Source organism: Lampetra fluviatilis, chromosome 72 (assembly GCF_964198595.1).
Source record: "Lampetra fluviatilis chromosome 72, kcLamFluv1.1, whole genome shotgun sequence".
Lineage (NCBI taxonomy): Eukaryota > Metazoa > Chordata > Hyperoartia > Petromyzontiformes > Petromyzontidae > Lampetra > Lampetra fluviatilis.
Genome location: NC_136346.1, coordinates 3,458,881 through 3,485,437, shown reverse-complemented (window position 1 = coordinate 3,485,437; position 26,557 = coordinate 3,458,881). Strand labels below are relative to the sequence as shown.

Sequence of the window (26,557 nt, the reverse complement as noted above, 5' to 3'; positions counted from 1 at the left end):
ACAGTAGGGGGCAAAGGTGGTGCATCAGCCAGTCATCTCGGTCATCTCGGTCAGTCGACCAGTGGCACCTGCTGGGTCTGCCCCGTGACCTCCTGCCAGCGGGCGTTCGACACCTCACGTGGCCTCAAGGTGAACTTGGCCTGGCACAAGCGTCGTGGTGACGTCACCGCCACTTAGTGGCGAAGGGCGGTTGTTGTTGTTGTTGTATATGAGAGTGTGAGTGGATGAGTGAGTGAGTGTGTGTAGATGAGAGTGTGAGTGAATATGAGTGGATGTGAGTGAGTGTGTGTATATGAAAATGTGAGTGAGTGTGAGTGGATGAGTGAGTGAGTGTGTAGATGAGAGTGTGTGTGAGTGGATGAGTGAGTGAATGTGTGTAGATGAGAGTGAGTGTGTGTGGATGAGTGAGTGAGTGTGTGTAAATGAGAGTGTGATTGAGTGTATATGAGAGTGTGAGTGAGTGTTAGTGGATGAGTGAGTGAGTGAGTGTGTGTATATGAGAGTGTGAGTTAGTATGAGTGGATGAGTGAGTGAGTGTGTGTAAATGAGAGTGAGTGTGAGTGGATGAGTGAGTGAGTGAGTGTGTGTAGATGAGAGTGTGAGTGAGTGTGAGTGGATGGGTGAGTGAATGTGTTTAGATGAGAGTGAGTGTGAGTGGATGAGTGAGTGAGTGTGTGTTTATGAGAGTGTGAGTGAGTGTGAGTGGATGAGTGAGAGAGTGTGTGTTTATGAGAGTGTGAGTGAGTTTGAGTGGATGAGTGAGTGAGTGTGTGTTTATGAGAGTGTGAGTGAGTGTGAGTGGATGAGTGAGTGAGAGTGTGTAGATGAAAGTGAGTGTGTGTAGATGAGCGAGTGTGTGTAGATGAGAGTGTGAGTGAGTGTGAGTGGACGAGTGAGGGAGTGTGTGTATATGAGAGTGTGAGTGAGTGTGAGTGGATGAGTGAGTGTGTGTAGATGAGAGTGAGTGAGTGAGTGGATGAGTGACTGAGTGTGTGTAGATGAGAGTGTGAGTGAGTGTGAGTGTGTGTAGATTAGAGTGTGAGTGAGTGTGAGTGGATAGGTGAGTGAGTGTGTGTAGATGAGAGTGAGTGTGAGTGGATGAGTGAGTGAGTGTGTGTAGATGAGAGTGTGAGTGAGTGTGAGTAGATGAGTGAGTGTGTGTAGATGAGAGTGTGAGTGAGTGTGAGTGGATGGGTGAATAAATGTGTGTAGATGGGAGTGAGTGTGAGTGGATGAGTGAGTGAGTGTGTGTTTATGAGAGTGTGAGTGATTGTGAGTGGATGAGTGAGTGAGTGTGTAGATGAGAGTGAGTGTGAGTGGATGAGTGAGTGTGTGTAGATGAGAGTGTGAGTGAGTGTGAGTAGATGAGTGAGTGTGTGTAGATGAGAGTGTGAGTGAGTGTGAGTGGATGGGTGAGTGAATGTGTGTAGATGAGAGTGAGTGTGAGTGAATGAGTGAGTGAGTGTGTGTTTATGAGAGTGTGAGTGAGTGTGAGTGGATGAGTGAGTGAGAGTGTGTAGATGAAAGTGAGTGTGTGTAGATGAGTGAGGTGTGTGTAGATGTTGAGGAAGTACTGAGGGCGATCCGGAGTCTGAGACCAGGGAAGGCACCGGGCAGAGATGATCTCCCAAGCGAAATGCTGAGGGAGGGTGGCGTTTGTGCACAGACTGCCCTATATGACATCATAACAACAGTCTGGACCACTGGACGGGTTCCGCAGGACTGGAAGGATGCCCTGGTGGTCCCCCTCTTTAAGAAGGGGGACCGTACCGACTGTAACAACTACAGGGGCATCTCACTCCTCAGTGTGCCGGGTAAGGTCCTGGCAAGGATTATTCAACATCGCCTTGCTAGGCACGCTGAGGAGAGGCTTGCGGAGCCCCAATGCGGTTTCAGGAAAGGGCGGTCCTGCACAGATGCCTTATTCTCTGTCCGTCTGCTACAGCAGAGGTGTAGGGAATTCCAAAAAGACCTACATCTCTGCTTTATTGACCTGGTCAAGGCCTATGATACCATCAGTAGGACTGGGCTCTGGGTTGTTCTTCGTGCTTTCGGAGTCCCTGACCCTCTGCTCACGATCATTAAGGACCTTCATGATGGTGTGCGGGCCCGGGTAAAACTACGTGGCCGGGAGTCGGAGCCTTCCCTGTACACCTTGGGGTGCGACAGGGATGTCCTCTGGCTCCCACATTATTTAACATCTATTTCGACTGCGTAGTTCGTGAAGCCTTCAATAGCTGTACCGGGGGAATTTCCATTTGGTACAGATATAATGGGAGGCTGATCGACGCCCGGGTGCGATCAAGGGATGGCTCCCTATTGGTCAACCACGTTATGTATGCCGATGATTTGGTAATAGCTGCTCATTCAGAAGAGGAGTTGGAGACGCTGCTGCTGAGACTGGAGCGTGCCACTAAGAGGTGGGGCCTTACCATCAGCCCCACCAAAACTAAGCACCTGCCTGGGTATTCTGTACCATCGGACACTCCACCCCCACAACTCCCAATTGGTGATGGGGCAGTTGTGGAGAGAGTGGAGAGTTTCCCATACCTGGGCAGTGTGCTTATGACCGGCTCCAGTTTATCAGCAGAGGTCTCACTCCGAATCAGTCGAGCGGCAATATCTTTTCATCGGTTGCGTAACGCTGTGTGGAAGCTACCTGGTCTGTCGCTCCGCACGAAGCTTCAGGTTTTCTCGGCCACGGTCATTCCCTCCCTTCTATACGCTTGCGAAACGTGGACCCCCCTAGTGGAGCATCTTCGCCGGTTGGAAACATTTAGGCTGGCCTGCCTACGATCCATCCTGGGTTTAACCAGGCTGGATTGTGTGAGGAGCTCACAAGTCCTTTAAAGATCTGGGCAAAGTCTCATCAGTGAGCTCCTCCGGCAGGCAAGGCTGCGTTGGCTGGGTCATGTAGCCCGCATGCCCAGCCACCGCATGCCTAAACAGCTTTTGTTCGGCCGGATCGAGGGGGCTAAACGGGCGCGGCACGGGCTAGAGAAGAGATGGAGTGATGTGGTACAGGATGACGTGGAGCTGAGTGGACTTGCCGATGACTGGTACCAGCGGTGACAAGATCGGCCTCAGTGGAGGAGGCTCGTGAAGGACGCTACTGGGCAGTTGGAGGCAGTCGCCCTCCAACAACAACGGAGGGCAGAGGAGCGACGCTCACAACAACGAGCGGAGCGCCGGGTGGCTAAAGCACAGAAAGTTGGTACAATAGGGGGCACAGGTGGTGCATGAGCCAGTCATCTCGGTCATCTCGGTCAGTCGATCCGTGGCACCTGGGTCTGCCCCGTGACCTCCTGCCAGCGGGCGTTCGACACTTCACGTGGCCTCAAGGTGCACATGGCCTGGCACAAGCGTCGTGGTGACGTCACCGCCACTTAGTGGCGAATGGCGGCTGTTTGTTAGTTTGTTTGTAGATGAGAGTGTGAGTGAGTGTGAGTGGACGAGTGAGTGAGTGTGTGTAGATGAGAGTGTGAGTGAATATGAGTGGATGTGAGTGAGTGTGTGTATATGAGAGTGTGAGTGAGTGTGAGTGGATGAGTGAGTGAGTGTGTGTATATGAGAGTGTGAGTGAGTATAAGTGGATGAGTGAGTGCGTGTAGATGAAAGTGTGAGTATGAGTGGATGTGAGTGAGTGTGTGTATATGAAAGTGTGAGCGAGTGTGAGTGGATGAGTGAGTGTGTGTAGATGAGAGTGTGAGTGAGTGTGAGTGGATGAGTGAGTGAGTGTGTATATGAGAGTGTAAGTGTGTGTGAGTGGATGAGTGAGTGAGTGTGTGTAGATGAGAGTGTGTGTGAGTGGATGAGTGAGTGAATGTGTGTAGATGAGAGTGTGTGTGAGTGGATGAGTGAGTGAGTGTGTGTAAATGAGAGTGTGATTGAGTGTATATGAGAGTGTGAGTGAGTGTGAGTGGATGAGTGAGTGAGTGTGTGTAAATGAGAGTGAGTGTGTGTGGATGAGTGAGTGTGTGTAAATGAGAGTGTGAGTCAGTGTGAGTAGATGAGTGAGAGTGAGTGTGTGTAGATCAGTGAGTGAGTGTGTGTAGATGAGAGTGTGAGTGAGTGTGAGTGTGTGTAGATTAGAGTGTGAGTGAGTGTGAGTGGATAGGTGAGTGAGTGTGTGTAGATGAGTGAGTGAGTGTGTGTAGATGAGAGTGTGAGTGAGTGTGTGTGTGTGTATATGTGAGTGAGTGTGTGTACATGAGAGTGTGAGTGAGTGTGTGTGTAGATGAGAGTGTGAGTGAGTGTGAGTGGATGAGTGAGTGAATGTGTGTAGATGAGAGTGTGAGTGTGTGCAGATGAGAGTGTGAGTGAGTGGATGAGTGATTGAGTGTGTGTAAATGAGAGTGTGAGTGGATGAGTGAGTGAGTGTGTGTGGATGAGAGCGAGTGTGTGTGCATGAGAGCGAGTGAGTGCATGAGAGTGAGAGAGTGGATGAGTAAGTGAGTGTGCGTGGGTGAACGTGAGTGAGTGTGACTGGCTGAGTGAGTGAGTGTGAGTGAGTGTGTGAGTGAGTGTGTGTATATGAGAGTGTGAGTGAGTGTGACTGGATGAGTGAGTGAGTGTGTGTAGATGTGAGTGGATGAGAATAATTGGATGATAGTGGATGAGAGTGAGTGTGAAAGAATGAGAGTTAGCAATTGGATGAAAGTTAGTGAGTGGATGAGATTGAGTGGATAAGAGTGAGTGAGGGTGAGTGAGTGTGAGTCGATGAGAGTGAGTCGATGAGATTGAGTTAGAGTGTATGATAGTGAATGTGAGTGAACGAGTGTAAGTGGATTAGAGTGAGTGTATAAGTGAACGAGATTGAGTGAGTGAGCGTGGATGAATGCGAGTGGATGAGAGTGTGAGAGAATCAGTCACTGGATGTGTGAGTTACTGTAGCGAGGGCTAAACTCTGTGGTGAGAGGAGGGGGTCATTGTGGTGAGTGGAGGGGTCAATCTGTGGTGAGTGGAGGGGGTCACTCCGTGGTGAGTGGAGGGGTCCACTCTGTGGTGAGTGGAGGGGTTCACTCCGTGGAGAGTGGAGGGGGTCACTTTGTGGTGAGTGGAGGGGGTCACTCTGTGGTGAGTGGAGGGGTTCACTCTGTGGTGAGTGGAGGGGGTCACTCCGTGGTGAGTGGAGGGGGTCACTCTGTGGTGAGTGGAGGGGTCCACTCTGTGGTGAGTAGAGGGGTTCACTCCGTGGAGAGTGGAGGGGGTCTCTTTGTGGTGAGTGGAGGGGTTCACTCTGTGGTGAGTGGAGGGGGTCACTCCGTGGTGAGTGGAGGGGACACTCTGTGGTGAGTGGAGGGGTTCACTCTGTGGTGAGTGGAGCGGGTCACTCTGTGGTGAGTGGAGGGGTTCACTGTGGTGAGTGGAGGGGGTCACTCTGTGGTGAGTGGAGGGGGTCACTGTGGTGAGTGGAGGGGGTCACTCTGTGGTGAGTGGAGGGGGTCACTGTGGTGAGTGGAGCGGGTCACTCTGTGGTGAGTGGAGGGGGTCACTGTGGTGAGTGGAGGGGGTCACTCTGTGGTGAGTGGAGGTCTTCACTCTGTGGTGAGTGGAGGGGTCACTCCGTGGTGAGTGGAGGGGTTCACTGTGGTGAGTGGAGGGGTTCACTCTGTGGTGAGTGGAGGGGTTCAATCTGTGGTGAGTGGAGGGGTTCACTCTGTGGTGAGTGGAGGGGTTCACTCTGTGGTGAGTGGAGGGGTTCACACTGTGGTGAGTGGAGGGGTTCACTGCGGTGAGTGGAGGGGTTCACTGTGATGAGTGGAGGGGTTCACTCTGTGGTGAGTGGAGGGGTCCGCTCTGTGGTGAGTGGAGGGGTTCACTCTGTGGTGAGTGGAGGGGTTCACTGTGGTGAGTGGATGGGTTCACTGTGGTGAGTGGAGGGGTCAATCTGTGGTGAGTGGAGGGGTTCACTCCGTGGAGAGTGGAGGGGGTCACTTTGTGGTGAGTGGAGGGGGTCACTCTGTGGTGAGTGGAGGGGTTCACTCTGTGGTGAGTGGAGGGGGTCACTGTGGTGAGTGGAGGGGGTCACTCTGTGGTGAGTGGAGGGGGTCACTGTGGTGAGTGGAGCGGGTCACTCTGTGGTGAGTGGAGGGGGTCACTGTGGTGAGTGGAGGGGGTCACTCTGTGGTGAGTGGAGGTATTCACTCTGTGGTGAGTGGAGGGGTCACTCCGTGGTGAGTGGAGGGGTTCACTGTGGTGAGTGGAGGACTCCACTCTGTGGTGAGTGGAGGGGGTCATTGTGGTGAGTGGAGGGGTCAATCTGTGGTGAGTGGAGGGGGTCACTCCGTGGTGAGTGGAGGGGTCCACTCTGTGGTGAGTAGAGGGGTTCACTCCGTGGAGAGTGGAGGGGGTCTCTTTGTGGTGAGTGGGGGGGGTCACTCTGTGGTGAGTGGAGGGGTTCACTCTGTGGTGAGTGGAGGGGGTCACTCCGTGGTGAGTGGAGGGGACACTCTGTGGTGAGTGGAGGGGTTCACTCTGTGGTGAGTGGAGGGGGTCACTTTGTGGTGAGTGGAGCGGGTCACTCTGTGGTGAGTGGAGGGGTTCACTGTGGTGAGTGGAGGGGGTCACTGTGGTGAGTGGAGGGGGTCACTGTGGTGAGTGGAGGGGGTCACTCTGTGGTGAGTGGAGGGGGTCACTGTGGTGAGTGGAGCGGGTCACTCTGTGGTGAGTGGAGGGGGTCACTGTGGTGAGTGGAGGGGGTCACTCTGTGGTGAGTGGAGGTCTTCACTCTGTGGTGAGTGGAGGGGTCACTCCGTGGTGAGTGGAGGGGTTCACTGTGGTGAGTGGAGGGGTTCACTCTGTGGTGAGTGGAGGGGTTCAATCTGTGGTGAGTGGAGGGGTTCACTCTGTGGTGAGTGGAGGGGTTCACTCTGTGGTGAGTGGAGGGGTTCACACTGTGGTGAGTGGAGGGGTTCACTGTGGTGAGTGGAGGGGTTCACTCTGTGGTGAGTGAAGGGGTTCACTCTGTGGTGAGTGGAGGGGTTCACTCTGTGGTGAGTGGAGGGGTTCACACTGTGGTGAGTGGAGGGGTTCACTGTGGTGAGTGGAGGGGTTCACTCTGTGGTGAGTGGAGGGGTTCACACTGTGGTGAGTGGAGGGGTTCAATCTGTGGTGAGTGGAGGGGTTCACACTGTGGTGAGTGGAGGGGTTCACTGTGGTGAGTGGAGGGGTTCACTCTGTGGTGAGTGGAGGGGGTCCGCTCTGTGGTGAGTGGAGGGGTTCACTGTGGTGAGTGGATGGGTTCACTGTGGTGAGTGGAGGGGTCAATCTGTGGTGAGTGGAGGGGGTCACTCCGTGGTGAGTGGAGGGGGTCCACTCTGTGGTGAGTGGAGGGGTTCACTCCGTGGAGAGTGGAGGGGGTCACTTTGTGGTGAGTGGAGGGGGTCACTCTGTGGTGAGTGGAGGGGTTCACTCTGTGGTGAGTGGAGGGGGTCACTCCGTGGTGAGTGGAGGGGGTCACTCTGTGGTGAGTGGAGGGGTTCACTCTGTGGTGAGTGGAGGGGGGTCACTTTGTGGTGAGTGGAGCGGGTCACTTTGTGGTGAGTGGAGGGGTTCACTGTGGTGAGTGGAGGGGGTCACTCTGTGGTGAGTGGAGGGGGTCACTGTGGTGAATGGAGGGGGTCACTCTGTGGTGAGTGGATGGGGTCACTCTGTGGTGAGTGGAGGGGGTCACTCTGTGGTGAGTGGAGGGGGTCACTGTGGTGAGTGGAGGGGGTCACTGTGGTGAGTGGAGGGGGTCACTCTGTGGTGAGTGGAGGGGGTCACTCCGTGGTGAGTGGAGGGGTTCACTGTGGTGAGTGGAGGACTCCACTCTGTGGTGAGTGGAGGGGTTCACTCTGTGGTGAGTGTGAGGGGTTCACTGTGGTGAGTGGAGGGGTTCACTCTGTGGTGAGTGGAGGGGTTCACTGTGGTGAGTGGAGGGGTTCACTCTGTGGTGATTGGAGGGGTGCACTCTGTGGTGAGTGGAGGGGTTCACTGTGGTGAGTGGAGGGGTTCACTCTGTGGTGAGTGGAGGGGTTCACACTGTGGTGAGTGGAGGGGTTCAATCTGTGGTGAGTGGAGGGGTTCACACTGTGGTGAGTGGAGGGGTTCACTGTGGTGAGTGGAGGGGTTCACTCTGTGGTGAGTGGAGGGATCCGCTCTGTGGTGAGTGGAGGGGTTCACTCTGTGGTGAGTGGATGGGTTCACTGTGGTGAGTGGAGGGGTCAATCTGTGGTGAGTGGAGGGGGTCACTCCGTGGTGAGTGGAGGGGTCCACTCTGTGGTGAGTGGAGGGGTTCACTCCGTGGAGAGTGGAGGGGGTCACTTTGTGGTGAGTGGAGGGGGTCACTCTGTGGTGAGTGGAGGGGTTCACTTTGTGGTGAGTGGAGGGGGTCACTCCGTGGTGAGTGGAGGGGGTCACTCTGTGGTGAGTGGAGGGGTTCACTCTGTGGTGAGTGGAGGGGGTCACTTTGTGGTGAGTGGAGCGGGTCACTCTGTGGTGAGTGGAGGGGTTCACTGTGGTGAGTGGAGGGGGTCACTCTGTGGTGAGTGGAGGGGGTCACTGTGGTGAGTGGAGGGGGTCACTCTGTGGTGAGTGGAGGGGGTCACTCTGTGGTGAGTGGAGGGGGTCACTCTGTGGTGAGTGGAGGGGGTCACTGTGGTGAGTGGAGGGGGTCACTGTGGTGAGTGGAGGGGGTCACTCTGTGGTGAGTGGAGGGGTCACTCCGTGGTGAGTGGAGGGGTTCACTGTGGTGAGTGGAGGACTCCACTCTGTGGTGAGTGGAGGGGGTCACTCTGTGGTGAGTGGAGGGGTTCACACTGTGGTGAGTGGAGGGGTTCACTCTGTGGTGAGTGGAGGGGTCACTCTGTGGTGAGTAGAGGGGTTCACTGTGGTGAGTGGAGGGGTTCACTCTGTGGTGAGTGGAGGGGTTCACTCTGTGGTGAGTGGAGGGGTTCACTCCGTGGTGAGTGGAGGGCTTCACTCTGTGGTGAGTGGAGGGGTTCACTCCGTGGTGAGTGAAGGGGTTCACTCCGTGGTGAGTGGAGGGGTTCACTCCGTGGTGAGTGGAGGGGGTCACTCTGTGATGAATGGAGGGTTCCACTCCGTGGTGAGTGGAGTGGGTCACTCTGTGGTGAGTGGAGGGGTTCACTCTGTGGTGAGTGGAGGGGTTCACTCTGTGGTGAGTGGAGGGGTTTACTCTGTGGTGAGTGGAGGATTTCACTCTGTGGTGAGTGGAGGGGTTTACACTGTGGTGAGTGGAGTGGGTCACTCTGTGGTGAGTGGAGGGGGTCACTCTGTGGTGAGTGGAGTGGGTCACTCTGTGGTGAGTGGAGGGGGTCACTCTGTGGTGAGTGGAGGGGGTCACTCTGTGGTGAGTGGAGGGGTTCACTCCGTGGTGAGTGGAAGGGTCCACTCCGTGGTGAGTGAAGGGGTTCACTCTGTGGAGAGTGAAGGGGTTCACTCTGTGGTGAGTGAAGGGGTTCACTCTGTGGTGAGTGAAGGGGTTCACTCTGTGGTGAGTGAAGGGGTTCACTCTGTGGTGAGTGAAGGGGTTCACTCTGTGGTGAGTGAAGGGGTTCACTCCGTGGTGAGTGGAGGGGTTCACTCCGTGGTGAGTGAAGGGGTTCACTCTGTGGTGAGTGAAGGGGTTCACTCTGTGGTGAGTGAAGGGGTTCACTCTGTGGTGAGTGAAGGGGTTCACTCTGTGGTGAGTGAAGGGGTTCACTCTGTGGTGAGTGAAGGGGTTCACTCTGTGGTGAGTGAAGGGGTTCACTCTGTGGTGAGTGAAGGGGTTCACTCTGTGGTGAGTGAAGGGGTTCACTCTGTGATGAGTGAAGGGGTTCACTCCGTGGTGAGTGGAGGGGTTCACTCCGTGGTGAGTGGAGGGGTTAACTCCGTGGTGAGTGGAGGTCTTCACTCTGTGGTGAGTGGAGGGGTTCACTCTGTCGTGAGTGGAGGGGTCCACTCTGTGGTGAGTGGAGGTCTTCACTCTGTGGTGAGTGGAGGGGTCCACTCTGTGATGAGTGGAGGGGTCCACTCATTGGTGAGTAGAGGTCTTCACTCTGTGGTGAGTGGAGGGGTTCACTCTGTGGTGAGGGGAGGGGTTCACTCTGTGGTGAGTGGAGGGGTTCACTCTGTGGTGAGGGGAGGGGTTCACTCTGTGGTGAGTGGAGGGGTTCGCTCCGTGGTGAGTGGAGGGGTTCGCTCTGTGGTGAGTGGAGGGGTTCACTCTGTGGTGAGTGGAGGTCTTCACTCTGTGGTGAGTGGAGGGGTTCACTCTGTGGTGAGTGGAGGGGTTCACTCCGTGGTGAGTGAAGGGGTTCACTCCGTGGTGAGTGAAGGGGTTCACTCCGTGGTGAGTGGAGGGGTTCACTCCGTGGTGAGTGGAGGGGGGTCACTCTGTGATGAATGGAGGGTTCCACTCCGTGGTGAGTGGAGTGGGTCACTCTGTGGTGAGTGGAGGGGTTCACTCTGTGGTGAGTGGAGGGGTTCACTCTGTGGTGAGTGGAGGGGTTTACTCTGTGGTGAGTGGAGGATTTCACTCTGTGGTGAGTGGAGGGGTTCACTCTGTGGTGAGTGGAGGGGTTCACTCTGTGGTGAGTGGAGGGGTCAATCTGTGGTGAGTGGAGGGGTTCACTCTGTGGTGAGGGGAGGGGTTCACTCTGTGGTGAGTGGAGGGGTTCGCTCCGTGGTGAGTGGAGGGGTTCGCTCTGTGGTGAGTGGAGGGGTTCACTCTGTGGTGAGTGGAGGTCTTCACTCTGTGATGAGGGGAGGGGTTCACTCTGTGGTGAGTGGAGGTCTTCACTCTGTGGTGAGTGGAGGGGTTCACTCTGTGGTGAGTGGAGGGGTTCACTGTGGTGAGTGGAGGACTTCACTCTGTGGTGAGTGGAGGTCTTCACTCTGTGGTGAGTGGAGGTGTTCACTCTGTGGTGAGTGGAGGGGGTCGCTCCGTGGTGAGTGGAGGGGTTCACTTTGTGGTGAGTGGAGGGGGTCACTCTGTGATGAGTGGAGGGCGTCATTCTGTGGTTAGTGGAGGGGTTCACCCTGTGGTGAGTGGAGGGGTTCACCCTGTGGTGAGTGGAGGGGTTCACTGTGTGGTGAGTGGAGGTCTTCACTATGTGGTGAGTGGTGGGGTTCACTCCATGGTGAGTGGAAGGGTCTACTCCGTGGTGAGTGGTGGGGGTCACTCTGTGGTGAGTGGAAGTCTTCACTCTGTGGTGAGTGGAGGGGTTCACTCTGTGGTGAGTGGAGGGGTCCACTCTGTGGTGAGTGGAGGGGTTCTCTCTGTGGTGAGTGGAGGTCTTCACTCGGTGGTGAGTGGAGGGGGTCAATCTGTGGTGAGTGGAGGGGTCCACTCTGTGGTGAGTGGAGGGGTTTACTCTGTGGTGAGTGGAGGATTTCACTCTGTGGTGAGTGGAGGGGTTTACTCTGTGGTGAGTGGAGGATTTCACTCTGTGGTGAGTGGAGGGGTTTACTCTGTGGTGAGTGGAGGTCTTCACTCTGTGGTGAGTGGAGGGGTCCACTCTGTGGTGTGGTGAGGGGGTCACTCTGTGGTGAGTGGAGGGGTCCACTCTGTGGTGAGTGGAGGGGGTCACTCTGTGGTGAGTGGAGGGGTTCACTCCGTGGTGAGTGGAGGGGTTCACTCCGTGGTGAGTGGAGGGGTTCACTCTGTTGTGAGTGGAGGGGTTCGCTCTGTGGTGAGTGGAGGGGTTCGCTCTGTGGTGAGTGGAGGGGGTCAATCTGTGGTGAGTGGAGGGGTCCACTCTGTGGTGAGTGGAGGACTTCACTCTGTGGTGAGTGGAGGACTTCACTCTGTGGTGAGTGGAGGGGTCCGCTCTGTGGTGAGTGGAGGGGTTCACTCTGTGGTGAGTGGAGGACTTCACTCTGTGGTGAGTGGAGGGGTCCACTCCGTGATGAGTGGAGGGGTTCACTCTGTGGTGAGTGGAGGGGTTCGCTGTGGTGAGTGGAGGGGTTCGCTCTGTGGTGAGTGGAGGGGTTCACTGTTGTGAGTGGAGGGGTCCACTCTGTGGTGAGTGGAGGGGTTCACTCTGTGGTGAGTGGAGGGGGTCAATCTGTGGTGAGTGGAGGTGTTCACTGTGGTGAGTGGAGGGGTTCACTGTGGTGAGTGGAGGGGGTCACTCTGTGGTGAGTGGTAGGGTTCACTGTGGTGAGTGGAGGGGTTAATCCGTGGTGAGTGGAGGGCTTCATTGTCTCTGTGCTGTGACTCTCATAGGCACCACTGCCAGTCCTGTCAGCCTTGCCACTGCTGGCACCATGCAGAGTCCCCTAGTCCCAGAGACCGCCGCGGCCGCGTTCCCCACGGCCACGGTCGCTGCCATCTCGGCCCTCGGTGGCCTCCTGCTGGTCGCTGCCTGCGCGGCTGTCCTCGTGTTCCTGTGGAGACGACGGGCCCGAGGTGTCCAATCAGCTGCCTGTGAGTTCATTGCATGGATTGGGATGCTCCGTTTTATAAACACATTCACACACACACGGATATTCACACACACACACGGATATTCACACACACACGGATAGTCACACACACACGGACTAACACAGATTCACACACACACGGATATTCACACACACGGATATTCACACACACACGGACCAGCACAGATTCACACACACACGGACCCACACAGATTCACACACACACGGACCCACACACATCCATACACAAGGCAAAGATCCCCTTATAGCCTTCACAGACTGTGGGGGCAAGTGCCGTCAGCGAGCACCTCTGAAGGCCAGCACATGAAGGGGTGGGTGGCCAGCACCACGCCGCCTTTGTCAACCCAGTGGCGATGTCTACACATCACGCGAGGTAGTTAATTTTAGGCTGAGTCGATCTAGGCGAGGAGGCCCAGGATCGATTCAGATGATTGTCCACTGGGCGTTGGCCGTGAACGGGAATCAAACCCGGGTCGCCAGGTTCGTAGCGCAGCGCGCTAACCTCTACACTACCGTTCCACACACGCGCACACACACACAACAAAGACGCACACATCCACACACACACAGCTCTACATGGACTCACATTCCCCCCCCCCCCCAAGTGCTCAGAGTGAGTATCAGCTATGAAGGGCGGCATTGTGTCACACGAGGGGGTGGGTGGGTGGGTGGTCAGCACCGCTGTCTCCACAGTGCTGATGTTTACACTCTACATCAAGTACTCATTTGAGGCGGAGTCGACTGAAGGGAAAGCTCAAAACTAGTTCAGATATTGGCTCCTGATGGTAGCCGTGAGCGGGAATGGAACTCGTAGCGTAATTCGCTAACCGCTGCGCCACCGCTCTCCAAACGAGACTAGCGGCCCTTCCCCATCCCCCCACGCAGGCCCCCGAACCCCGCCCCTCGGCATGGGAATGTGGAATTTCACGCAGTGGAGCGCGAGATGGCGATGGGCAAAGAGGAGGCAGTGGGGGGGAGACTGAGAGAGAGAGAGTGACAGAGGGAGAGAGACTGAAAAAAATGAGAGAGAGTTGGGATGATAGCCGTAATTTTAGCTGCATTATTGGCTTTGTGTGGTTTAAATGGAGCTTAGAACTACAATTTGCATAAATTGTGGTTTAAATGCATGTGCGCGCAAGGTAGTGGAGTCTAAAATGAAAGTTACAATTTTATATTCATATGGCTTGGTAATGAATGCATACTTTTATGTGAAATATGATGTCACTTTGTCATTGGAAATAAAATGTCTCGTGACAAAAAAAAGAGATAGACTGAGGGAGAGAGACTGAGGGGGAGAGGCTGAGGGGGAGAGGCTGAGGGGGAGAGGCTGAGGGAGAGAGGTGAGGGGGAGAGACTGAGGGAGAGAGACTGAGGGGGAGAGGTGAGGGGGAGAGACTGAGGGAGAGAGACTGAGGGGGAGAGGTGAGGGGGAGAGGCTGAGGGGGAGAGGCTGAGGGGGAGAGGCCGAGGGGGAGAGGCCGAGGGGGAGAGGCCGAGGGGGAGAGGCCGAGGGGGAGAGGTGAGGGGGAGAGGCCGAGGGGGAGAGGCCGAGGGGGAGAGGCCGAGGGGGAGAGGCTGAGGGGGAGAGACTGAGGGAGAGATACTGAGGGGGAGATGCTGAGGGAGAGAGGCTGAGGGGAAGAGGCTGAGGGGGAGAGGTGAGGAGGAGAGGCTGAGGGGAAGAGGCTGAGGGGGAGAGGTGAGGGGGAGAGGTGAGGGGGAGAGGCTGAGGGGGAGAGGCTGAGGGGGAGAGGCTGAGGGGGAGAGGCTGAGGGGGAGAGGCTGAGGGGGAGAGGCTGAGGGGGAGAGGCCGAGGGGGAGAGGCCGAGGGAGAGAGACCGAGGGAGAGAGACCGAGGGGAAGATGCTGAGGGGGAGAGGCTGAGGGAGAGAGGTGAGGGGGAGAGGCTGAGGGGGAGAGGCTGAGGGAGAGAGGTGAGGGAGAGAGGTGAGGGGGAGAGGCGGAGGGAGAGAGGTGAGGGGGAGAGACTGAGGGAGAGAGACTGAGGGGGAGAGGTGAGGGGGAGAGGCTGAGGGGGAGAGGCCGAGGGGGAGAGGCCGAGGGGGAGAGGCTGAGGGGGAGAGGTTGAGGGGGAGAGGCTGAGGGGGAGAGGTGAGGGGGAGAGGCTGAGGGGGAGAGGCTGAGGGGGAGAGGCTGAGGGGGAGAGACTGAGGGAGAGATGCTGAGGGAGAGATGCTGAGGGAGAGAGGCTGAGGGGGAGAGGCTGAGGGGGAGAGGTGAGGGGGAGAGGCTGAGGGGGAGAGGCTGAGGGGGAGAGGCTGAGGGGGAGAGGTGAGGGGGAGAGGTGAGGGGGAGAGGTGAGGGGGAGAGGCTGAGGGAGAGGCTGAGGGGGAGAGGCTGAGGGGGAGAGGCCGAGGGGGAGAGGCCGAGGGAGAGAGACCGAGGGGGAGATGCTGAGGGGGAGAGGCTGAGGGAGAGAGGTGAGGGGGAGAGGCTGAGGGGGAGAGGCTGAGGGAGAGAGGTGAGGGAGAGAGGTGAGGGGGAGAGGCTGAGGGGGAGAGGCTGAGGGGGAGAGGCTGAGGGAGAGAGGCTGAGGGGGAGAGGCTGAAGGGGAGAGGTGAGGGGGAGAGGCTGAGGGGGAGAGGCTGAGGGGGAGAGGCTGAGGGGGAGAGGTGAGGGGGAGAGGTGAGGGGGAGAGGCTGAGGGGGAGAGGCTGAGGGAGAGGCTGAGGGGGAGAGGCTGAGGGGGAGAGGCCGAGGGGGAGAGGCCGAGGGGGAGAGGCCGAGGGAGAGAGACTGAGGGGGAGATGCTGAGGGGGAGAGGCTGAGGGAGAGAGGTGAGGGGGAGAGGCTGAGGGGGAGAGGTGAGGGAGAGAGGTGAGGGGGAGAGGCTGAGGGGGAGAGGCTGAGGGAGAGAGGCTGAGGGGGAGAGGCTGAGGGGGAGAGGCTGAGGGGGAGAGGCTGAGGGGGAGAGGCTGAGGGAGAAAGACTGAGGGATGCTGTGGCATCGACTCTTCTCCCTGCACCCCCCATGAGCCTCATCAAAGCGCTTCAGAAGCGAGTCCTCGACTTCTTCTGGTCGGGCGGAGGACACCAGGTCGCGGCTGGGGTCCTGGCCCTGCCACTGGACGAGGGCGGTCACGGGCTGGTGTGCGTGCAGAGTCAGCTGACCACCTTCCGACTGCAGGCCGCTCAAAAGTTCCTGCACGCTGCCCCTGCACCGGCTTGGAGCGTCACGGCCTCCTTCCTCCTGAAACAGCTGGGGGGTCTGCAGTGCTCCAAACAACTATTCTACATGGACCTGCAGGGCCTCCAACTGGGACAGCTGCCACCTTTCTACAGGAGCGTCCTGCAGACGTGGAGCTCCCTCGCCGTCAGGAGGCTGAACCAGCCGCGATCGGCCAAGGATCTGGTCTTCGAACCGATCCTCAGGAACCCACAGACAAAGCTGCCATCCACCACCGCCTCCCCTGGCATGGAGAGGCGCCTCGCCAATGTGCGGTTCACCAGGATGGGAGATCTCGTGGAGCCTGGAACACGGGGCCGGTGGCTCGGACCAGCAGATATGGCCGCAAAGACAGGGCTGCAGTCGCTTCGGGTGGCTGCCCGGATCCTGGCCGAAGCGAAGGGGGCCTTCTCAGCGGCAGCGGGGAGAACACCCCCCATCAGCGTTGGGGATGACGAGGCCCTTCTCGGTCCACCTCCACCGGAGCTCTCCGTCGTGCCACTGCATCGCCAATGCCGACAAACGAAGGCAGATCACAACCTGTGCCGGCTGGAAGACCTACCGGAGGTGGCCTTCGCAAATGTAAATTGGAAGGTGCTCTACTCCTACATGGTCCGGTTTCACCAACAGGACACCCTGAGGAGCCATAAGGACCATGCCTGGAGGAAAGCCCTGCTCTGCATCTCTCCGGAGAGGCCTCGCTGGAGGCAACTCTACTCCAGCCCGACATACAACCGCATCGGCGACCTCAGCTGGAGCATCGCCCACCGCACCGTCACCACCAACGCCTCCCTGGCACGCTTCACCGACACGTCCCCGGAGTGCCGGTTCTGCGGTAAAGTGGAGATGGTGGCGCACCAATACCTGGAGTGCAAGAGCCTGGACTCGCTGTTCAAGGTCCTGAGAAACATCCTCCTAAAGTTCAGCCTCCACTTCTCCCCGACAGTCCTCATCTTTGGATACCCGAAGAGCAACGGATCCCAACATTTGCATGGGCTGGTCAACGTGCTCGCCGGCTACGCCAAGCTCGCCGTATACAGGGCAAGGAAAGTGGCCGTGGAGGGGAAACGTCCGTACACAAGGCAAAGATCCCCTTATAGCCTTCACAGACTGTGGGGGCAAGTGCCGTCAGAGAGCACCTCTGAAGGCCAGCACATGAAAGGCTGAGGGGGAGAGGCTGAGAGGGAGAGGCTGAGGGGGAGAGGCTGAGGGAGAGAGGCTGAGGGGGAGAGGCTGAGGGAGAGAGGCTGAGGGATGCTGTGGCACCGACTCTTATCCCTGCACCCCCCCATGAGCCTCATCAAAGCGCTTCAGAAGCGAGTCCTCAACTTCTTCTGGTCGGGTCGCCGCTGGGGTCCTGGCCCTGCCACTGGACGAGGGCAGTCACGGGCTGGTGTGCGTGCGGAGTCAGCTGGCCACCTTCCGACTACAGGCCGCTCAAAAGTTCCTGCACGCTGTCCCTGCACCGGCCTAGAGCGTCACGGCCTCCTTCCTCCTGAAACAGCTGGGGGGTCTGCAGTGCTCCAAACAATTATTCTACGTGGACCTGCAGGACCTCCCACTGGGACAGCTGCCACCTTTCTACAGGAGCGTCCTGCAGACATGGAGCTCCCTCGCCGTCAGGAGCCTGAACCAGCTGCGATCGGCCGAGGATCTGGTCTTCGAACCGATCCTCAGGAACCCACAGACAAAGCTGCCATCCACCACCACCTCCCCCGGCATGGAGAGGCGCCTCGCCAATGCGCGGTTCACCAGGATGGGAGATCTCGTGGAGCCTAGAACACGGGGCCGGTGGCTCGGACCAGCAGATATGGCCGCAAAGACGGGGGGCTGCAGTCGCTTCGGGTGGCTGCCCGGATCCTGGCCGAAGCCAAGGGGGCCTTCTCAGCGGCAGCGGGGAGAACGCCCCCCATCAGCGTTGGGGATGACGAGGCCCCTCTCGGTCCCCCTCCACCGGAGCTCTCATTCGTGCCACTGCATCGCCAATGCCGACAAACGAAGGCAGATCACAACCTGTGCCGGCTGGAAGACCTACCGGAAGTGGCCTTCGCAAATGTAAATTGGAAGGTGCTCTACTCCTACATGGTCCGGTTTCACCAACAGGACACCCTGAGGAGCCACAAGGACCATGCCTGGAGGAAAGCCCTGCTCTGCATCTCTCCGGAGAGGCCTTGCTGGAGGCGACTCTACTACAGCCTGACATACAACTGCATCCGCGACCTCAGCTGGAGCATCGCCCACAGCACCGTCACCACCAACGCCTCCCTGGCGCGCTTCACCGACACGTCCCCGGAGTGCCGGTTCTGCGGTAAAGTGGAGACGGGGGCGCACCAATACCTGCAGTGCGAGAGCCTGGACTCGCTGTTCAAGGTCCTGAGAAACATCCTCCTAAAGTTCAGCCTCCACTTCTCCCCGACAGTCCTCATCTTTGGATACCCGAAGAGCAACGGATCCCAACATTTGCATGGGCTGGTCAACGTGCTCGCCGGCTACGCCAAGCTCGCCGTATACAGGGCAAGGAAGGTGGCCGTGGAGGGGAAACGTCCGGCCAGCAGCCTGGGCATCTTCCATGCTCTGGTCGGAGCCAGGGTGTGGCTGGAGTTCCGCCATGCGCGGCTGACCCAAGCCGTGCCGGCCTTCAAGGAGCCGTGGGCGCTGGAGGAGGCCGTGTGCTCGGTGGCAGAAGACGGAGAGCTCTGCATCCAGATATGAGCTACCCGTCGGAGGCCGTTGGACTGCGAGATGGACTGCGTGCAGATGCAGCACTTGTCGTAGTAAAAAAGAGAGAGCGAGAGAGCAAAAGGGGGTAGAGAGAGAGGGGGGCAGAGAGGGGGGGGCATAGAGGGGGGGGGGGCGGTTTACATAAAGCAAAGCATTAAAAAAAAACGAAATGATGAACGAGCCAATGTGCCGACGACACCGAGCATCTTCTTGTTTCCTCTGATCGTAAAACAAAAGAGAAAGGGAAGAGGTAAGAAGAGCAGAGCGTGAAATCAATTGTGAAATCTTTCATTTAAAAAGGGGGGGGGGTTACATAAAGCAAAGCATAAAAAAAACTAAATCATGAACAAAGCAAAGTGCCGACTACACCGAGCATCTTCTTGTTTCCTCTGATCGTAAAAAAAGGGAGAGAGACTGAGAGGGGGATGCTGAGAGGGAGAGGGTGGCCGCGGGGTCGCGAGGCCGGGATGAGTGAGCGACCACATGGGGGTGGCTGGGTGGTGGTGGTGGCTGGGTGGTGGTGGAGGGGGGGCCGCATTCCTCACAGCCCTTGTGAGCCGCGGGCGGCCGAGGCAACTCCACGGGAACCAGCCGCGTCCCAGCCGCGTCAGGAGCTCCCCCCCCCCTCGGCACCTGCCACAAATTGTCCAATCAGAAGATCCCCGGGTTTGATATTCCAGAAGAACACCACTTTGATCTTCCGGAAGATTCCAGATTTGTCTTCCAGAAGATCCCAGGTTTGTTCTTCCAGAAGATCCCAGATTTGTCTTCCAGTAGATTTCAGATGTCTTCCAGAAGATCACAGATTTGATCTTCAACGAAGCTCGTGGTTTAACACGTAGGAGGCTTTTGCGATCAATATTATACATACTAGAGGTTTTTGTTTTCAGGTTAGATCGCGTAAATATAAACGTGTCGTTAAACCCGACACCGCCAATTAGTAAGGTTGTCACGTCAACAAAGCGTGGACATTGGTTACTAGTTCAGCACTCACCGGGTGTGTGTTGGAGAGGAAACCCACTTCAACGTTTACAAATCGAGTACCGTGACGTTTAATCGGCAATTACAACCAGCATCATCAGGCCACAGCCAGATGCTCACGAGTCCACTCTAAACCGCATCCACTGCAAACCTTGGCAGTAGATGCCGATGCACAAATGGAAACGTGAAAAATAAACCTCTCCTGTGTGGTGCGACTGTGGCCATTCAGAACAGAGCGGACACCAACTTATAACCACGCAGCCACAAGGAAGAAGAATAATGAATTGTGTGCTTATTAAACCCGGGGAGAAACGCACGGAGTCGGGGTACTATTTTTATGAGGGTCCTGCACACATTGAGTTTTTGTTTGTTGAACTTATTTCGCACCATATATATCCAACCGTGCTAATAGGAGGTGCGGGCAAAGGACAGCAAACTAAACACAAGCAGTTTTCAAGAAATTAGTTTTCAATGTAGATGATTTAAAAGTGGCTTCCTAATATCCAATTAATGATCAGTGTGGGAATAAACTCTATACCCATACAGTTGAAAACAGATGGAGATTAGTCAACACTTTGTTGCACTGCCTTCTCCCTGCGAGCCAGGATATGGCACTTCTACATTTAAACGGGCAGATACCGCTGCCGAGATGGATCCCGCACTGAATGTCAAAACCAGTCTTTCCTTGCCTACACACATCTGGAAGTTCGACAGCATCGCTTCAAGCGGGCCTGACTCTGCTGATGAGACGCTGGATGTATTTGGTTTAAAGTAGTTGTCTGCTATAAATGTCCACATGATGAGCCACTTCGTTGAGCGATCATCGTGGCCAGGTGGCTTCTGAAAAAGGAATCTTCAGAGCAGATCGGTGGGCCTTACCTGGTCCAATAAAAATATAGATCTTTAATAGTTTGTCGAAACCTGTCCACGGTTTTGCGAGTCTTGAACCAATGCTGCTGAAATAATCAAATCTCAGAAGACCGTGTGGCTGATGGGATGTATACAAGCACATATATTTATGTTTTAGGGGCAGTCCATAAATGACGTCACGCACCTGGGGGGGGGGTCAGACATTTGTGACGATGTGTGACGAGGGGGGGGGTGTTTGAGAAATGTGACATCACATCAAAATGCGCAACTTTAAATAAATATATTATTGTTATAGCAACACTAATTCAAACTTTCGTGACTGCAGTAATCCATACTCTTTGGTTCTTTCAGTAAGGTCACGCAGGTATAAAATAAAATCACGACGTTTCGGGCGCTTGTGTTGCGCCCGAAACGTCGTGACAACACTAATTGTTATAACAACACTCCTACAACATCAGAGTGCAGCGCCACATTAAATACGCACTACAATGACAACAGTTTAAAGCGATTTGAAGCATGTTTTATTTCCAAAATGGAAATATGGTTTTGCGGGAGGGGGGCAGAGCTTTGTGACGTCATATTTGAGGGGGGGGTCTGACTTTTTGTGACGCCGTGTGACGAGGGGGGGGGGGTAAAAAATCGTCCAAAATCGCGTGACGTCGTTCATGGACAGCCCCTTATGCAGAGGGACTGATGTGTGAAGGAGGCAAATGGCGTATTCGACTTCGTGTCGAGTCTCCATAATAATGGACATCGTGTTCTGCAGCGATAGCCATTTCCCATTCAATTGTCACCGAGGAAGCGCTTTTCCACAGACCAGGTGGGCGTACCCACGTTACACCCCACCACACGTAGTGTGACTTGCCAGTTGAACCATTATCACCACTGCCGAGTGGGAAGAGGCGGTGGATGTGTAGGGTGAATGGGTGAGTGGGGGCATTTCAGAAACTTGCTGCCAATGCTTCAACTTCCACGCTCTGCTGTTGCCCGTGTGACGTCACTGCGCCCTTGGGCGGACCCCACGTGAGGGAGAGGAGTGCGGCACATTCCAGGGCTCATGTGGCCTCAGCCACAACACGGGGGGAGGGGGGGTGCGGGAGCCCTGCCACCATTTGCTGCCTAAAAAATAAAAAAATTGGTAATAGCAGACATCGCTCGGTCCATAAGTCAAGAAATTCAGCCCACCGGTCACTCGGTGCTTGCATAAAATATCTCGACACGGTGGCTAGGAGATGTTAACTACCTCACCAGGTATACAAGAGCTCGTGGGTTCGATCCCGACCCTGCCGCCTGCTGTATATATAGAGGTTGAAACGTGTGTTTAGAGTATTTCGCAATACATTTCTACGTGATAAGCCACTTCGTTGAGCTATCATTTGTGGCCAGGTCTCTTCTGAAAAAGAGCGACATACTGTAGCTCAGTGTGTATTACCTTGTAAAATAAAATAAAATGTTTAGAAAACATTTTCACTCCGGTAAACTTCTTACATTTACAATCCGCGTCCGTTGCAACATCACGTGACACATCTCCTTCGTCACTGCATTTGTTCCCTCAGGCACAGTCGAGCCACGCAGGGAGGTGAGGAACGAGGAGCAGGAGATCCCCGCGGATCAGGTGCAGTCGCAATTCCCCTCCTCCCACAGCGAGAGCCGGGTCCTGATGAGGCCCACGTTTCCACTGCCACTGGGAGCCGTGCTAAAGCCGGGTCCTGACAAGGGCACGTTTCCACTGCCACAGGGAGCCGTACTTGACCGGCCCAGTAACCAGGACTGGCCCAGGAGCAGCCCCAGTGCCACGGGTCCCCAGGCACGGAGAAGGGGCTGAGAGATGGTCACACAGTGGGATCCACTGCCGCGTGTACACCTTGGTCACATTACGCGATAGGAGAGAGGTCGTCGCTTCTCGTGCTGAGTGCAGCCGTGAACGCGAGCCCAGATGTGAACTTGGGTGACCTGGGTATGGTCAACCCATATATTGCCCAGGAGCCCAGCGTCAGACTGGCTCTTGGTGCCACGGCAGCTAGGAGGTGTTAACTCCCTCGATTGGTTATGCAGGTCGTGGGTTCAATCCCGACGCTGATGCCTGCTCCTCTATATTTGGAGTTGGCATGTTTTCCCCTGTGGTTGTGTGGATTTCCCTCTGGGTCCTCCGTTTTTTTCCTTCCACATTTAGAAACCTGCGTTTAGAGTATTTGGTTGCTATACATTTACACGTTATGATAAGGCACTTGAGTCATCATTTGTGGCCAGGAGCGACAGTAGCCCTTCGGTTAATGGCAACATCGGTTCACCGTTTTTGCGGTTAACATTTCGCCTCCCATAGGACCCATGGTTTTGACTAACGTTAACATTCCGACTAACGCTATGTTCACATTATGCACGCGGGCGTCAATTTCAGCCAATTCGAGCGCTCGCAAGTGGGATTGAGCCATGCCCTCAGCCAATCAACGATGCCCATTTATGAGCGGTTAAGATCGCGATTGGCTTTGTTAACAGTGGAAACAGGCCGTTCGTTTATTTCTCAAACCACTTCTCCTGGTGAGGGTTGTGGTGGCAGCGTGTCGACTCGGGCGGTCCAGACCTCCCTTTCCTTGGCGACAGACTCTAGCTCATCCTGGGGAATTCCCAGGCCAGTCGAGCGACATACTCCCGCCAGCGTGTCCTAGGCCGGCCCGGGGGTCTTCCCCCAGTGGGACATGCTCAGTAGAATTCCAGGGGCAGTCTACCGGGGGGCATCCTTACCAGGTGCCCGAACCACCTCAACTGGTTGCTTTCGATCTGGAGAAGCAGCTCAACTCTGAGGCTCTCGCAGATCACCGAGCTCCTCACCCAATCACGGTGAACCCGGAAACCCTGCGGAGAAACCTAATTTTAGCCCCTTGTACCCATTATCTCATCCTTTTGGTCATTACCCAAAGCTCATGACCACAGGTGAGGGTGGGAATATAGATCGACCTCTAGACTCAGTGATTTGTAGATTTGTACTTATTTTTCAACTTAGAAGTTAATTCAATGAACAGTTATATCGGTTAACAGTAGTTTTCATGGAACGGATTGACCACGTTAATCGAGGGACTAGCTCAGTGGCCTTACCTGGTAAAATAAAAAAGTTAAGGTTTTAATTTAGTTGCCCGGGCACAGCACACACAAAATAATCCCATGGTACAAGGGCATAGCTCTCACGTAAAAGGCCCTGGGAGAGTGGCCGTAGTGACATCAGCATCAATCGGTCTGCTGGGGCCCAACATTTGGTTCGTCTCTTTGCATGGTCGCATCCTAGAGGCAATTATTAATCACGGATCCTCTTGCCCTACTCACATGTCATTACGCTCATGGTCTCGAACGTTTAACACTGTAGGAGCACTCCCATCTGCTGCAAAATGTAGCCACTACAGCTCCCTAAATCGTATGGTGGTTGTCAAGGGGGTCATTAACTCATAGCTTTGGTCACCAGGGGAGGGAGGAGAGGGCAAGGCACCCCCTGCCACTACGCTTGTTGCACTACTGCTCTAGATGCACGATGGCCATAGTCTACACCAGGGCAGGTTCACAGACGTGTCAAAGCAGGGCCGGGTGGACTCCACCCAAGGCGAGTTGCATTAGAACCAGCAGACGGGGGGGCTCAGAGCTAGGCCGAGTCGGGCACCGGAGTAGCTAGCCCAAGCCTAAGCTGACAATCAAGTTGTGTTGTTGCCCGCGCACGTCACAAGAGCCACCAGGTGCGTGCAGAAGCTTAAGAGCGCCCGACAGCCTTGGATCAGTTATGCCAAAAATGTAACCAAGCGACAGGCCACATTGTATTTATATTCCTGTTAGAAAGTTCAAACCAGGGAATCGTGCGACAAGAGAACAGAGCAGCGTGTGAACTGCTGCAGCGTGTTCAATGTCATCATTGGTGAGATAAAAGTGGACTCGCACGGAGCGCGGGCCATAGGTTTCACCATGGTGAGCAGCAGAGCTCTCCCTTCTCACTCTCCGTGGAGTCCTCACCATGGCTCTGTGCACGCAGGTGCAGCCCGAGGAGATTCTCTACTCCGAGCTGCAGCACGGAGGACCTGGGGCAGCGGCAGCAGCTTCAGCAGCCAGGCCAAGAATGCCCGCAGTGGAGGACAGCTCAGTGGTGTATGCACGCATCCGCGTGTAGCGCGGAGAGACGTGGACCTCGCACAAACCCGACTGACCTTCACAAGTAGACCAACTCCCTCCACAAGTAGACCACTGCTCTCTCCACTGACCTCCATGTGCAGACCACCGCTCCCTCCACCAACCTCCACGTGCAGACCACCACTCTCTCCACTGATCTCCACGAGAAGACCACCGCTCCCTCCACAAGATCACCACTCCCTCCACTAACCTCCACGAGACCAATGCTTCCTCCATTAACCAGTCTTCAGTAGGAATGATGTACACACCCGCCTCTCTAGTTATAATTGCTCACACGGGGTGTGCAATTGTTCAATCAACAATGCTTATGCTATTAAGGATCATTTACTGAAAGGTGCCGCTTATAATCTTTCCCGTTTAGGTTACACACGGTGCCGTTATTGACACGAAACGTGTCAAGCTGTGTTATTGTTTGTACCTGTGCACCGTTACCAATGCCTTATGAACAGACAACTCATTCCACCCATCCTGGAATTGTCTTGTGTTCATGTGGCAGGGTTTTGTTTGTCCCAGAATCTGTTGGAACTGCTTTGACCTGCATTGTTGTGCATCCCTGTTCGTATTGACCAAGGTTGCCCAAGATATCTGCCTATGTGCCAACAGCAGTGCCCGCTGTAAACACAGACACTCGTGCGTCTTGCTTGAAACACACGAGGAATGCATCTCGGCTTGGTCTGTGGAAAAGCTGGCAACCCTATCACACAGGATTCCCATTAAAAGCTCCCAGAGCAAAAATGTATTCCATTGGTCCTGTGATGAGGCTTGGCGGCTTACAACCAGACACACGAGCGCATGCAAGTGCGTATGTCGAACTTCTTTCACACCATACAGTCATCCATCAAGTGTACATCCACGGGCTCCAGCTGTACGCTTACCAACTGTGGCGAAATGTTAACTCCCTCGCCTGATATACAGGTGGTGGGTTTGATCCCGACCCTGACGCCTGTATATTTGGAGTTTTTATGTTCTCCCCGTGGTCACGAGGATTTTTCTCCGGGTCCTACGGGTTTTCCCTCCACATTTACAAACGAGCGATTTAGAGAGTGTGCCTTTTGGCATCTGGTCCAACACCATGTGAGACGAGGCTCTAAGGAAATCTGTCTCGGGCGTGGACCAATCAACTTAAAGGACAGTGCATACATTATCAGAGTTGTTTTTTGTTTGCATTATGACTGCAGGTATTGTGGTCTATACAAACATGACTCCTTGTAAAAAGGTGTCAGTTTTGTTGCCAGATAGAAGGGTAAAAAACCAATTATCATATTTTTTACTGGCAAATGAGGTTCGTTGAGTGATCATTCGTGGCCAGGACACTTCTGAAAAAAAGCTACATAGCTCAGTGGGCCTTACCTGGTAAAATAAAAATGGTTTATAGTTTACATTTTCGGATTCCAACTTAATATCAGGAATAGACATGTTTCAGCAAAGTTGAAGCACTTCTGAAAGAATATTTTCCAATACTGCTGCTGCATGTTCTTCCTTGTGTAGTGACTAACACAGAGATGATAAGACTTGGAGGCACTTCTTTACTTAACAATGACCATCGGGGTTAACACTTTTAATATTTAGTCCGTCTATTATCGGCGACACCGCTTAGTTAGAACAGTTGGTAAGCTGTTCGACTGGCGGCACCCCGAGATGGTAACGAAGATGAGAATGGTGAAAACTACGAGAATGATGAACACGACGAGAAGAACAGTGACGATAGACTTCAGCAGTACGACGGGGATCCAACTCCTAACAACAGCCCCAAGGTCCCCCAAAGGGGCCCCTCTTATACTGTCATCGTGGCCTCCCTCAGCCCCGGCCACTCCCCCTTTCTAAAACATACTAGCGGGTTCCTGGTGGGCCCCTTCTGTGACATTTCCCCTAGATCCCCCTATCGTGTATATCCTGGCCTGCTGACGTCAGAACTGCCGTACGCCGCAGCTCCCCTATGCCACTACATCATCCCCCCCCCCCCCCCCATGAAAAAAAACCAGCCGCCTCGTCTGACAATAATACATGCGCTAATGCAATTTACCTAACAGGGAGGGTTAAACTTCGGGAACTTTTAACTATGAACCCGAACCGCAAGGAAGTGAACAATTTCTGACATCCGTCGGTTTGCCGCAGCCTACGGGCACCGGGAAGGACCCCAAATCAACCAGTAGTCACAGTCCGGCTCGCGTCTGTGGCTACCCGCCAGACGGCGTCG

The 26,557-nt window shown here is 55.3% G+C and overlaps 1 protein-coding gene across 1 annotated transcript in view; it reads left to right on the top strand.

Moving 5' to 3' along the window:
- The window catches only part of LOC144953178 (uncharacterized), a 99,885-nt gene extending 75,259 nt beyond the window's left edge, over positions 1–24,626 (top strand). Inside the window, exons 3-5 of the mRNA XM_078883737.1 lie at positions 12,218–12,418; positions 21,753–21,811; positions 24,206–24,626. Coding sequence (XP_078739863.1) covers positions 12,218–12,418; positions 21,753–21,811; positions 24,206–24,340 — 395 coding nt within the window. The 3' untranslated portion in view covers positions 24,341–24,626. The remainder of the gene's footprint in view (positions 1–12,217; positions 12,419–21,752; positions 21,812–24,205) is intronic.
- The last annotated feature ends 1,931 nt before the right edge of the window (positions 24,627–26,557 follow it).